The 12,035-nt window shown below is 37.2% G+C and overlaps 3 protein-coding genes across 3 annotated transcripts; 2 read left to right on the top strand and 1 right to left on the bottom strand.

Annotated features, from left to right (window-relative positions):
• Positions 1–11: 11 nt before the first annotated feature.
• Positions 12–4,257, bottom strand: LOC111488412 (ribosome biogenesis protein NOP53-like). The gene is made up of 11 exons (XM_023136153.1): positions 3,980–4,257; positions 2,960–3,163; positions 2,811–2,836; positions 2,368–2,448; positions 2,111–2,221; positions 1,897–1,985; positions 1,250–1,369; positions 1,053–1,175; positions 557–623; positions 355–434; positions 12–243 (listed from the first exon to the last, which is right to left on the bottom strand). The coding sequence occupies exons 1-11, from the start codon at positions 4,146–4,148 to the stop codon at positions 237–239; spliced, it is 1,077 nt and encodes a 358-aa protein (XP_022991921.1). The 5' UTR covers positions 4,149–4,257; the 3' UTR covers positions 12–236.
• An 82-nt stretch (positions 4,258–4,339) lies between these two features.
• On the top strand, positions 4,340–6,531 carry LOC111488431 (probable RNA-binding protein EIF1AD). Its single transcript, XM_023136174.1, has 4 exons — positions 4,340–4,669; positions 5,138–5,213; positions 5,587–5,713; positions 6,214–6,531. The coding sequence occupies exons 1-4, from the start codon at positions 4,556–4,558 to the stop codon at positions 6,404–6,406; spliced, it is 510 nt and encodes a 169-aa protein (XP_022991942.1). The 5' UTR covers positions 4,340–4,555; the 3' UTR covers positions 6,407–6,531.
• Positions 6,532–7,320: 789 nt separating this feature from the next.
• LOC111483001 lies at positions 7,321–11,992 on the top strand. The gene is made up of 13 exons (XM_023129078.1): positions 7,321–8,042; positions 8,127–8,291; positions 8,374–8,463; positions 8,827–8,961; positions 9,065–9,133; positions 9,608–9,704; positions 9,873–9,975; positions 10,063–10,270; positions 10,543–10,656; positions 10,994–11,125; positions 11,207–11,287; positions 11,368–11,484; positions 11,594–11,992. The coding sequence occupies exons 1-13, from the start codon at positions 7,935–7,937 to the stop codon at positions 11,678–11,680; spliced, it is 1,506 nt and encodes a 501-aa protein (XP_022984846.1). The 5' UTR covers positions 7,321–7,934; the 3' UTR covers positions 11,681–11,992.
• Positions 11,993–12,035: the final 43 nt, after the last annotated feature.

Below are 12,035 nucleotides of genomic sequence, written 5' to 3'. Positions count from 1 at the left end.
CCAGAAAAGCATTCTCAAAGGAAATCGCAATTTAAGATGGAAATGACAGTGAAGAGAAAATTATATCTGTCTATAGTACTTAGCCAAAGTGTAAACCAAATCCTTCTAAGGACTAAAACTATATATTATATATAAAAGGAAATAGAAACAACAAGCTACATCTCAAAGCCCTTCCATGGCCACATATACTATCACCAGAGACGTCTCTCGAGTTCGAAGATAGAACAAATCTGATTCTATTTCCTGTCGAACCAATCGGCAAAAAGAAGCGTAAGTTTGTAAGAAAGAAAGCCATGGTTGATGCCTTCATAAAAGGAGCAGTTTGTGAAAAGAACCAATGACTAAGTTACTAACCTTCTACTCTTGGCAGTAGGGGCAATTATTCCTCTTTTCTCTAAGCTCTTAAACCTGTCCTTAACAAGGGTGCAACAGCCCTATATTTATACAACAGAACCAACCATGATGTTCTTTCAGTTCACATCCAAATTTCCGACACAATAATTTCGATTGAGAGGAGTATTCAGGAAAGATGGATATGGAAATTAAATGAATGCACCTTCAGCTTACGGAGTGATCCAGTTATTTCCTCAGATAGGAGAACTTGAACTGGCGCGGGCTCGAACCTGGAAGTAACACCATGCAGTTAAGGACACAAACTTTCTTGATGTTATCTTGTTTCAGCACGAATCAGTTAATTTCAGAGGCCCATTTGATTACGTTCTTGTTTCATGTTTCATATTTTTAGAACCACAAGTGTTTGCTAATTGTTCCTGTTTCTTGTTACTCATTTTACAGAAACATTAGTAGAAATTTTGAAAAACAAAAAACAAGAAATGGTTACTAAACATTTTTATGTTCTTTTTTTTTCAATAAAGAAAAGCAAGAACAAGAGACAAGAACAGTTTAAGAGGAAGCAAGAAACATGAAGTGGAAAACGAGAAACAAAAAACAGAAGACGTTATCATACGAGCCCTAAATCTTTCAATTGAGATACTAGAAAGAACTATTTATGGATTGGGAAATACGAGCTATATCACTATAGTACTACATACTTGTGCTTCCCCAAGCGAGGTGGGCATGACTTTAATCTCTCCTGTTTGGCTATAGTTCGTCGCATGCGTCTCTTATCTCTCTCCTCGTCCTCCTTGGCTATTTCTTGAATGATATCTGGCAAGCTACACCCACAAGAGCAAAAGCTCAGTTACATAAAACGTTCCATAACTATTGAGGAACAAAGATACTAATTTACCTGTCAATGTCTTTAGAAATCCCCTTCAACTTCTTTGCTTCGGCTTCCTTTTTGGCCTGTTCTTTATGTCTAGCTCTCTTATTGAACTCAACTCGAGTCACCCTTCTCATCTTCAAAGGCCTGTGTAAAAAGTTTAATTTATTTAGACAATACCAACTTGAAGTTCTCTTTCTTAAGATATTCAGTTTAAGAGCAATTATTACTGACAACAGAAAAACATAGAAAGAATAGAAAGGAAAACTCTCAAACTAGTAGCTAGCTAAAGAATAGTGGAAAGAAAATGGCCAAGGCTCACATTGATCTCTACTCTACCCAATCCCAATGTCTCCAGTAACCTTTCTATTCCTTAAAATACTAGAATGTCAGTGAACAGAATTCTTGAAACATTTTAATCACTTCGTAAAATAACGCAAGTTAGAGAGATAAACGATCAAGGGCATACGATCGGAATGCATATGTAGGCAAGATCTGTTCAATACCAATCCCAATGAAGAACATAAGCCTTTAAGTTCAAATAGATCCACACAGTAAATCAATAGTGTACGCTCAAATATAGCGTGAACCACGCAAAGAAAGCCAAAAAATTGATCCAAACAACTTGAAAAAATCTGCAATCCTTAAAATAATTTAACTCCCATAAATGAAACCTTTTTTCTAATTCATTATTTTCGTCCTGATCCATTTCATCCAAATTGGTTTCATCATCAGTGTTATTATCAGCATCCAAAAACAACATCTGCAAAACAGGAATTGAAGATAATCTCTTAAATCAAGGAAAGCAACTAAAAAAGGAAAAATTAGATCTTACATAATAGAAAAAGCATTCCAATAGAGTACAAGATAATGGGTCAATATACTCACATCTTCTTCGCTAATAGCTTCTCCTGGGACTGTTAAAGGAACTGGCGCAGGCCCCAGCTCATTACGGTAAACTTTCTGCATTTCTTCTGCAACAGCTTGGGCAAGTACATCCTGAATCATGAAATGGGAAATTTAAGGGGAAAAAACAGATATGATAGAGAGTTTGAAGGGGAAAATGCACTTTTAACGATCTATTATCAAACATTACGCAACAACATTGTTTAACTTCTTCATCACTTGGAATTATTACATCTTACCTGATGACTCTCATGCGATGGATTGAACGAACATCCTGGGGGCTCAACTTCTACTGCTGGAATAATGGATGGCTTTGGTTTCTGACCAAGATTGCATCAAAATTACTTTGTTACATTCCTTCAACATAATCATATTTTTTCCCCTTCTTTTTGATAACTCTTCTTTTTCCACCCTCATTCTTCCATTTTTTGCATTAGGACAAGAGCCTTGTATCTTTTTTTTTTTTTTTTTAAATATATAATAACAACTTTCATTGAGAAAAAATGAACGAATACAAGGGCATACAAAAAACCAAGTCCACAAAAGAGAGCCCTACAAAGAGCCTTCTATCTTTTTGAATCGATATTGCTATATTTCAGACCGATGAGCTATAACTTATGACATAAACAATGTAAGATAAAATATAAGACTTGTTATTAATTAACCAGGTAAAAAAACATACCTTACTGATTTTGCTTCTAGCCTCATCTGCAGTGCACCAAAAACAAGTAGTGCAACGTTTGATTATTTTATTTTTTTCATTAAAAAATGGTTATTAAGTACAAGAGTGAGATACACATCACAAGAGTAATGAGAGGGGGAAAAAAGGACCTTTATCATCCCACAGATCAAGCAAGCCAACCTTGGCACCATCTTGAGAGGCTTCTTTGACTGTGGATGCCTCTTCCGGTTTTTTCTTGGATTTCTTATTTACTGAAGAAGGCACAGCTTGGACAAACGGGTTCTTCGTCAATATGCTGTCACAGTAAAGGACTTTTTCTCGTTTCTTTTCTATTTTCCGCTTCACTGAAAGATCTATACAAAAAAACAGAGAAATAATAATAATTAGTGCAACCAATGACAAATCCTTCCTAACAATGTTCTTTTGAAGGAAATAGGAACAAATATGGGATGAACGTAGGCTCGAGTTCCTAAGTTGAAGCAAACAAATGCATCAGAAGGGAAAGCACAAGACCAAAACTCTAGCCTCTTCCCATGTTATCATTCAAACTCATTGAAGATACCATCCAATCGTCACTTATGGTATACAGCAAGAGCCCACAGCAAGAGCCCAGAACAAACACGTTTTCATCTCCTCTTAAGAGGAAATAGATCCTTCTTTCAAAAGCCCAAGTGCAAATCGAGAAAGAATTGAACATCTCTAAAATAATGTAATTGTTTATATGCCTGAATATTTTGCTTAATTTCAGCAATCAAAATTATCGTAATATAAGAAAGACTAATCAAAATTCTCAATTATAAGCTTTGCAGACGAAATTTGATTCGGTTCAGCGTCAAACAAAGTTTCAGAGACCTTTGATGGATTTTGTGGATACTTTAGTTAGTGTCCTCAAAACCCAGTGACGGTATTTTCACTCTTCGGTTCAACATTAAAACTCCAAACTCAATGAAAAACAATTAAGCTTTCTTTACACAAAGGAGAGAAAACTATAATTCGGTGAGAAGCAAGAATCAAAAGCGGAAAACAATCATCAAGCAGAGACAGCGTAAAAAAAACATCAAAATCAACCAAAAAGGCAGAACCCACAGCTAGAAGAAGAACAGAAACCGGGAAAGTGAAAGATGCACGTTTAGGAGGGGAAATAGACAGAAAAATAGAACCAGCAGTACCTCGAGACTTGTCGACGACGAAAAGAGAATCGCTGGGAACGGCGGAGAGAGAGCCGCCGGAGAGAGCATCCTTCGTAGACTTCTCGAAGAAATCCTCAATTTCTGCAGTGCTTATGTTAGCTCTCCACGCCTTCTTCCCCTTCCTAGATCCCTTTGATTTCTTCCCCATCGCTCTGAAACTGAAGACTGAAGGTTGAAGCTTTGACAGCACTGGGAGAATAACAGGGAGGGAAGGAAGAAAGAAAGAAAGAAGGGTGGAGCGAAAAGAGGGGGACGGGCAGGGTTTAGGTCTTTTTATTGTCCCCTTTTTTTAATATTTTTAATATGCATATTTTCTTATGATTTAAAAAAAAAAAAAAAAGAAAAAAAGAAAAAAAAAAAGAAGAAGACATGGTGTATTAGCCCATCGGAGGAACCCTAAGTCTTCTCATCTCACTTCAGACCGCCCCACCGTACGTTCACTACCGTTCTCATCTCACTCCACCGGCGCCCGGCGGCCCCCCACCTCCCAACTCTAATCTCTTCTCTTCCCTTGTTAGAAGAAGAACTCTAGTTGAACTGAGTCACGGACAGAGCATGAAGGGTGGAAGAAAGAACTTGCAGAGGGCATCAAATCAACATATCGTAGGCCTCGAAGATGGTCATAGCATTATGCAGGTTGTCTCAGTTCGTGGTTCCAATCTAATCGAGGTACCTTCCTCTTTACTCGATTCTACTCTCTCTGGTTTCTATTTTTTTTAACCTACTCTATCTCATAGTCGATTATTTTCTTCACAATTTTGCGCTTCTGCTATTGCCTACTGCGTTGCATCAATCCACCTGAATGAAAAAGTCCTTCAATTCCAGCAAATTATAGGCCGACCTTTTGATTTCAAATTTTAAATTTTAGCATATTTGATTATGATGTTATATAGTGTGTTTGATATTTACAAACTATTTATTAAGTGGTTTTGATATGCATGTCGTGTTGCAATTGCTTTGTAGAAAGCGTACTTTTAATTAAGCATTGATATGGAGGAAACAATAATCTGTGTAGTTTCTCAGTTTCCTGCGCAAATTTGTCCATTACTTTGGCAATTATTATAAGCGGGTTGCTTTGCTTTCTATGGTACTCCGGAAAATCTTTGATACAAATTTGTATTCCTTCATCATCTTTAGGTAATGGATGCACAAGGTGAGAAATCACTGGCATTATTTCCTGCCAAGTTCCAAAAGAGTATGTGGATAAAACGAGGTATGATCTATACCCATTCTACTCAGTTTCGCCCTCGCGTTAAATTTCCTTCTTTTTATCTCTGGAAAAACAAGAGACCCCTTTCCACATTTGCGTCGCTCTTTGTATCAAGGTTTCACGTAATAAGCTTCACTGTGAACGTCGGGAAACTATGTTGTTTCAGTGTTATTGGAATTCATAAATTGCACCTGTTAAACGTCGGTTATGGCCATTTTTGTGCCTCTGATTTAGTAGCTTGGCCATATTCATTGAAACATAGAGATCTTTTTAGATCATCTTGGACAGTTTGTTAGGACCTCAATCTTAACAAAACAAGCTTAAATTTTACTCCGATGTGAAGAACTAAGCGTTGTTTGCTTTGGCATCATTGCAGGGAGTTTCGTTGTAGTTGATGAAAGTGGAAAAAAGAATGCTCTTGAATCTGGAAGCAAGGTGGCATGCATTGTTTCTCGAGTTCTATATTTTGAACAAGTCCGCGAGCTTCAAAAATCTCCGGAATGGTATGTTATCAACCTATTCATTAAAATGGATCTGGCATCGCTCTTAGATTTACCCCATTTCGACTCATTAATAATAAAAAAAACGTTCGAGGGTCTCGCTTTATGATTGAACCGATGTCTCTTTACAAATATTTAGAAGCATGAAAATAACTGTAGTAAAAAAGTGACATACAGGCTACATTTTTATTTCTATTGGTTGTCTTGAGAGAATAGTCGAAGTGCATGCAAGTTAACTCACACTCGAACTATCTTTGTTTGAAGACTGACTACCTAAATTGGTTCGGATATCCCTACTTTCCCCGTGGAGATCCGATTTCCTAACGGGATAAAACCCTTCCACAAGGACGGAGAGTGTAATCCCCACGGCCGTGTTACCGTTACTAGATTTAAGAAAGTTGGTTTCATGCACAGTTTTTTTTCCCCCTCCTCAAACTCAGATTAATTTGATGTCGGACTTAACTGATCCATTTACCTCCCTTCTTTTTACCAATCTACGGCAGGCCAGAAATCTTCAAGAATGCAATCACTGGAGATCAAAACGAAAATCTGCAAGCAGAGAATAATCGACAGGAAGAGGACGAAATCGACTCGAGTGATGATGATGGCCTTCCCCCTCTAGAAGCCAACACGAACAGAGCTAAACCATTAATATTACAACCAGAAGAAGAAACAGAGTCTGATTCAGATTCTTAACTTGCATATTAATTTGAAGTCCATAATTTTGATTTAGTACTCATTTTGATCGTTTGTCCTTCAAGTTTAATTTTGTAATTAACAGAAATTTGAACTAACTGCATTTTTTTCATCTGTTATAATATTTTATCTATGCAGTTTGAATATCAAATACAAAAAATAGACTAATGAAAAATTTAGAAATAGTCGTAATGAAATTGTTTCATATCGCTTGGTATATACATGTTTTAGCTTTATAAGCATATTTATAAATTAAGAAATTTTTTAAAAGATATTCGGACGGTCACAATCACACTTTTTTTGACAGTCGATTTGATTGTGCAACATTCACTTTCAACATTGAGTGAGTTAAGCCAACTTAGAATTGCGTCACCTACGGAGCAGGCAATTTGTGCTCAAGCTTTTGGCCTCGATTTGAAAAGAATTGCCTTCCAGCATTGAATTAGTCAAGCCAACTTAGGATCGTGGGGCAACGTATGTTCAACCCCTTGACCTCGATATGAGAAGAAGGTTTTGATATGAGAAGAAGGTTTTAAAACACAGGAATAGAGAGATTTAAAGCAAGATTGAGAGAGATTGAAGCAACATTATATGACACAAATGACATACAAACAAAAGGTAACCCAACGACTTAAATAACATATAACTTTTTGGAAAAGAAATTTTGACATTTAAAGCTTCTAAACCTCATAAGAAGTAAATTTAACTTTCAAGAGGTCGTAACTTCACTTTATAATTTCTCTTCACTTACTTATACCTGACTCTTTCAAATATAATTTGTTGGACCATTCAATTTAGATTAGGCCATGATTTCTTCACCATTTTAGATTGTATTACACAAGTCATGATGGAATGAGAATAGAGAGAAGTAAAAATAGGAGAGAAGAAATTGCAAGTTTTTTTAAGCTAAGGAAACAAACGAAGTGTTTTTTTAGATTACATGGTGGATTTGTCTTCCTTTTCTTTCCAAGTTTCTTTGAGATCTCATCAAATGCGCGCCTGCCGATTTCCCCCCATCTCTGTCTCCTCAACCCTTCTGTTCTTGCTCTCTGCAACCCATATTTCCAGACCCCGTCTTCAACAAACCCACGTCCACGACCTTAAGGGTGGCATCAATCCATCCATGGAGCCTACTGCCTAAGTTATATAATCTTCACGTTCTTCTGGGCTTGGTGTGTTTTCTTCTCCAACTTTTTTCTGTAACGCCCCCATCGGTTGTTTTCCCGTTCTCCTCCTCTATAGAATCAAGCTATGCAGCACCCTAGATCCATGTGCTCAAAGTCTTAAATCAGCCTTAAACCGAACTAACCAAAGCTGGTTTTGCAATTTCTTTTCACGTGGGTTTTTGAATTCCTGAATCTTTGTGTAACATTGACTCATCGTACATTCTTTTTCTGGAAATTTTTGGATTGCGAGGGCAGTAGATGAATTGGGGAATTCTTCATTCATTCTGATCGATGAATTTTTGTCTCTTAATCGTTGACCGTTAGCACTTGAATCACTATTCTGAAGACGAGATTGCGAAATTATGAGCATAATCAGCAAATCTCGTCTCGAAGCAATTGTATCTGCGTTCGTTACTGTGCATCCTCATGAAATCTCGGCTCTGCTTCACTCTGCCTTCTGCTTCTTCTTCGTAAGTTCACCAAATCATTCATTGTTCTTGCTTTTATCCATCATTTTCTGCTAGTTTATTGTGCCCTGTTCTCTTCTATCATAGATTTTGAGTGCCTATTTTGTGGTGCTTCCATTGCGTGATGAGGGGGCCATTTCACTGGGCTTGTCCAATCTGCCGAGCCTTTTTGTGGGATCTTTGGTGCTCACTTTGATTGCTGCACCTATTTCCTCCCACATTTTCTCTTTGCCTAATCTTTCCAAATGCAAGGTACTTCTCTCGAAGCTGTGCATTCCCCTTTTGATAATGTCGTCCTTTATTTTCTTATAAATTGTGATTCTTGAAATTCCAGGCTTTGGTTTTGATACACAGGTTTTTTAGTGTATCACTCGTTGTATTTTTCATTCTATGGCAATCTTCATCTACTGGCCACTCTTCCAAGGTAATATGATAATCTGGGAAATAATTTGTGATTATTGTTATTTTCTTCTAAGTTCGACGATAGATAGAGATTCCAACGTCTAACCTTTGACATGTATTTACTTAACTAGTTGAACTATCTTCAAATTATCTCATGATTCCAATTCCCCTATTGCTCAAACCAATAGATTTGCAACACGTGAATTGTTAGTATTAGGTAGAGAAGAAATGATATTTCCGGGATTCGACGCAAGACATCTATTCATGTTATGAAAAAAGAATCTAAATCTAAAAGTTTAAGCGGATAGATTATGGTAATATTAATCTTCTATATGCTTAATATTGTAATTTCTTTGTTAATTTTGTTTTGATTTTTCAATTTTAGGGGTTCTTTACATTGTTCCTTGCTGCAAAAGAGGACCCAAAGGATTATGGTGACCAATCAAATTCTATTTCTTCTGTAGATTGGGATAAACATGGGTGGTTTTATGTATCAGTCAGAATTGGATTTTTCCTTTGGGTATTAAAATCCTGTTGTTATTTTGCATACACGTTAACTTTCATGAAAGTGTTGAATTTGTCCTCAGTTCAATGGGTGAAACTAATAGTTTCTTGTTTTGAAGGTGGCTTTACTTAATCTAATAACAATTTCTTCAACTTGGGCAAGGGTTATTGATGTCATGGATAGTGAGGTATATCTCCAATTTCGAGCAAATTTTTTACTCGAAGGATCTTAAACTAAGAAATAGATTCTAGAAGCTAAACTAAAAAAGGGTATCGTGAGCAATTTCAATAATCGGGTTCATTGATATTCCTGAAATAGTAGATGCTATCACACATACAATCATACTCAATTCGATGGAATTGTTTGATCTTAAAGGAGATCTTCTATAATTTTGCACGTGAGGGGGTTATTTCTTGGTTTTGTCCAGTCATTAATAACTTGGTTATCTTGAGATAATAGTAGATAGAAACAACGCTCATATGGAGTCCTATTGAAACCAAGAATTATAGGCATTCTTGCCATCCACACCAGAATAAATGAAGTTTTCCGAAAAAACCTGCTAGTAAAGAATAAGAGACATAGGGTTAAAGAGAGAGTTAAAAGAGGATTTTTGTGTGTATAATCCTGCATAGCTCGAATGCTAACTTGGTTTTTTTTCCAGTCAGGTGCTAGATTATTTGGGTTCATAGGTGCGGGTGCCACACTCGGCCAGCTTTTTGGTTCTCTATTTGCAACAGTCATGGCTTGGTTGGGGCCCTGTATGTCTCCCTCCTCCTTTACTTTTTAAAAATGCAATGTTTCTATTAACTCCTGTTAGATCAATAAAGATAGGTCCATCTGTTTTAAGCAATTTGTAGTTTTGAGGAGGAAAGATTTTTACATTTGTTTGTTCTTTTTCGAAAAATAACATAGGTCTGTCATGACAGCTCTTCTCCTCTTTTCTGCCGTACTCATGGAATTCGCTGCACGATTGTCTGAAGGGATAAACCAGGATATGCCTCACTCTGGTGAAGAATTATCTCTCGTCAGGTTGCCAGTTTCGAAAATTCTTGTTTATGGAATCCAACCTCATGATGAAGTGCCAACTTCTTGTTGACATGCCTTATATTCTTGCAGGGATGCAGATGCTAGTCATGAGAATGATGCTGAAGGGCTGGGTACATCAGCTTTTAAAGGCCATTCTCCCAAATCAAATTCTACAATGAAGCCTCACCCATGGGCGATCTTCGATGGAATGCTGCTCATCTTATCGTCCTCCTACTTGTTGTGTGTAGCGTTGTTCCTATGGCTGAGCGCTGTTATCTCATCCTTTTTCTACCTGCAGGTACGATTATTCTCGCCCACGAATCGCATTAATGACTTTCTTTTCAACATCGTCTCTTCTCATGCTAGCTTAGTTAGAAGGTGAATTTATATTTGCCCAAACTTTACAGCTTAACCCATGATATTCTTTGTATTGTGCATGAAAGAAATGCTTCAAAAGTTTTCCTACTGGATTACATATGCATCTTGTGTTTATCACTCATGTGTAGAAGATGCACGTGAATCCTTTCAATTGAAAATTACTTGATACATAATCCAACTTTTTGTGCGCAGAAAGTGAGTATAATTGCCATTACAGTCACTAGTTCTCTTGGAAGAAGAAAATTGTTTGCCCTGATAAATAGCTTCATTGCTGTTTTTATCCTTGCTGGCCAGCTTACTGTAACGGTATGGTTCCTTTAGATTCGTACTGTAACACGCTTGCTAACTTCAGCGACGAATATCTCATTCGGCCATTTAGTTACAAATGTCATTAGGCTTAAATTCTCTCATGATCCAAAGCATGTTCACAGTAATAGGTCAGACATAGGGTATTAAAACAGAGTTCGGCTTTGTAAATAATTAATGATGTAAGTTTAGAGACTAAAACCGAACATGTAAAGGCTTGACTAGAATTGAAGCATTTGAAAGGGAAATAAGTATGAAATTGCGTGGATCAACATAGGATTTAAACTATGTTTTATCATGTTTTTGCTTTGATTTTCTTCCCCCTTGTGAAGTTCAGGGTCACATTCTTACCATAGCTGGTGTCACCGTAGCTATCTGTGCTTCACCATCAGTTGCCTTCTTAAATTTGGTTGCAATTGCTGTGTGGCCAACTTGGGTAGTCATTGCTGTTTGTGAGACTGTGCGCAAGGTCTGTGTATGCATTGTGCCTTCTATATTTCTTTATAATTCAGATTCGTTTATTTTGATTCCTAGTTGATTTACTTGCCAGGTTACTACTTACGTCGTTACTCGGCCTGGGAGAGAGCTCCTGTTTACCGTTGTATCGCAAGATGAGAAGTACAAAGCCAAGGTTTTCCTCCTCGAGTTTTCATCTTTCTTATTAACTTTTGATTACCAAAACATGTCTTCATTACAATTGTTCACCTGCAGATATGTATTGATGTGTTTGTTCAAAGACTAGGGGATGCTACAGCAGCAGGGATGTACAAATTACTCCTCAGCACTCTCCATGGAAAAACTTCAACCATTTCACTCTACGCTCTACCCGTACGTATGATTGTTTATTGATATTGTCGATATTAATGTGCTGCTTCTGCTGATCATTCGCTTTTACTCGAGAGTAACGCTTCGGTAACTACTATTGCTGCTATCCCAGATATGTTTGTTGTGGATTATCACTGCAATATATTTAGGACGTCGCCAGTCTCACCTCACACGTCTTCAAGCACTCTCCACGTCCTAGTCGTCCTAGTCTTTTATACCGATCCATAATAGTTGCAGACAGAGGCTCGACGAATTGTTGCGTCAATGTTTAGAAGTGTCTCACAGTTGCTACTAGCATCGTCTTAGGTGGTAATCTCGTGTTATTCGTAGAAAGATTTCAGTGTTATACACAGGTGTGGGATGTTGATGGCCTGGACTTCAAGCATTGCTCGCAGCAGAGGTAATATAAGCAATGTTTGAAGAGAACGATCCATCTCCCACTATGTAGAAACTGCATTGACTTAATTATTATTTTTATCAAATATAAATTTTCATTGACTTCTTAACCAAATCATTTATGTATTACACTGACCTGACCATCTCACTTCCTCACT

Source organism: Cucurbita maxima, unplaced genomic scaffold, assembly GCF_002738345.1.
Source record: "Cucurbita maxima cultivar Rimu unplaced genomic scaffold, Cmax_1.0 Cma_Scf00001, whole genome shotgun sequence".
Classification (NCBI taxonomy): domain Eukaryota; kingdom Viridiplantae; phylum Streptophyta; class Magnoliopsida; order Cucurbitales; family Cucurbitaceae; genus Cucurbita; species Cucurbita maxima.
This window is presented reverse-complemented; position numbering and strand designations above follow the sequence as displayed.

Excerpts from the sequence above, each read along its gene's own strand:
- LOC111488412 (XM_023136153.1), bottom strand. The coding sequence starts at position 4,148 with ATGGGGAAGAAATCAAAGGGATCTAGGAAGGGGAAGAAGGCGTGGAGA. Across the intron at positions 2,449-2,810 it reads CTAGAAGCAAAATCAGTAAG|AAACCAAAGCCATCCATTAT; the intron begins GTATGTTTTTTT and ends AATCTTGGTCAG. Across the intron at positions 1,370-1,896 it reads AATAATGAATTAGAAAAAAG|GCCTTTGAAGATGAGAAGGG; the intron begins GTTTCATTTATG and ends CTTTTTACACAG.
- LOC111483001 (XM_023129078.1), top strand. The coding sequence starts at position 7,935 with ATGAGCATAATCAGCAAATCTCGTCTCGAAGCAATTGTATCTGCGTTC. Across the intron at positions 8,043-8,126 it reads CTGCCTTCTGCTTCTTCTTC|ATTTTGAGTGCCTATTTTGT; the intron begins GTAAGTTCACCA and ends CTTCTATCATAG. Across the intron at positions 8,962-9,064 it reads GAATTGGATTTTTCCTTTGG|GTGGCTTTACTTAATCTAAT; the intron begins GTATTAAAATCC and ends CTTGTTTTGAAG.
- LOC111488431 (XM_023136174.1), top strand. The coding sequence starts at position 4,556 with ATGAAGGGTGGAAGAAAGAACTTGCAGAGGGCATCAAATCAACATATC. Across the intron at positions 4,670-5,137 it reads GTGGTTCCAATCTAATCGAG|GTAATGGATGCACAAGGTGA; the intron begins GTACCTTCCTCT and ends CATCATCTTTAG. Across the intron at positions 5,214-5,586 it reads GAGTATGTGGATAAAACGAG|GGAGTTTCGTTGTAGTTGAT; the intron begins GTATGATCTATA and ends GCATCATTGCAG.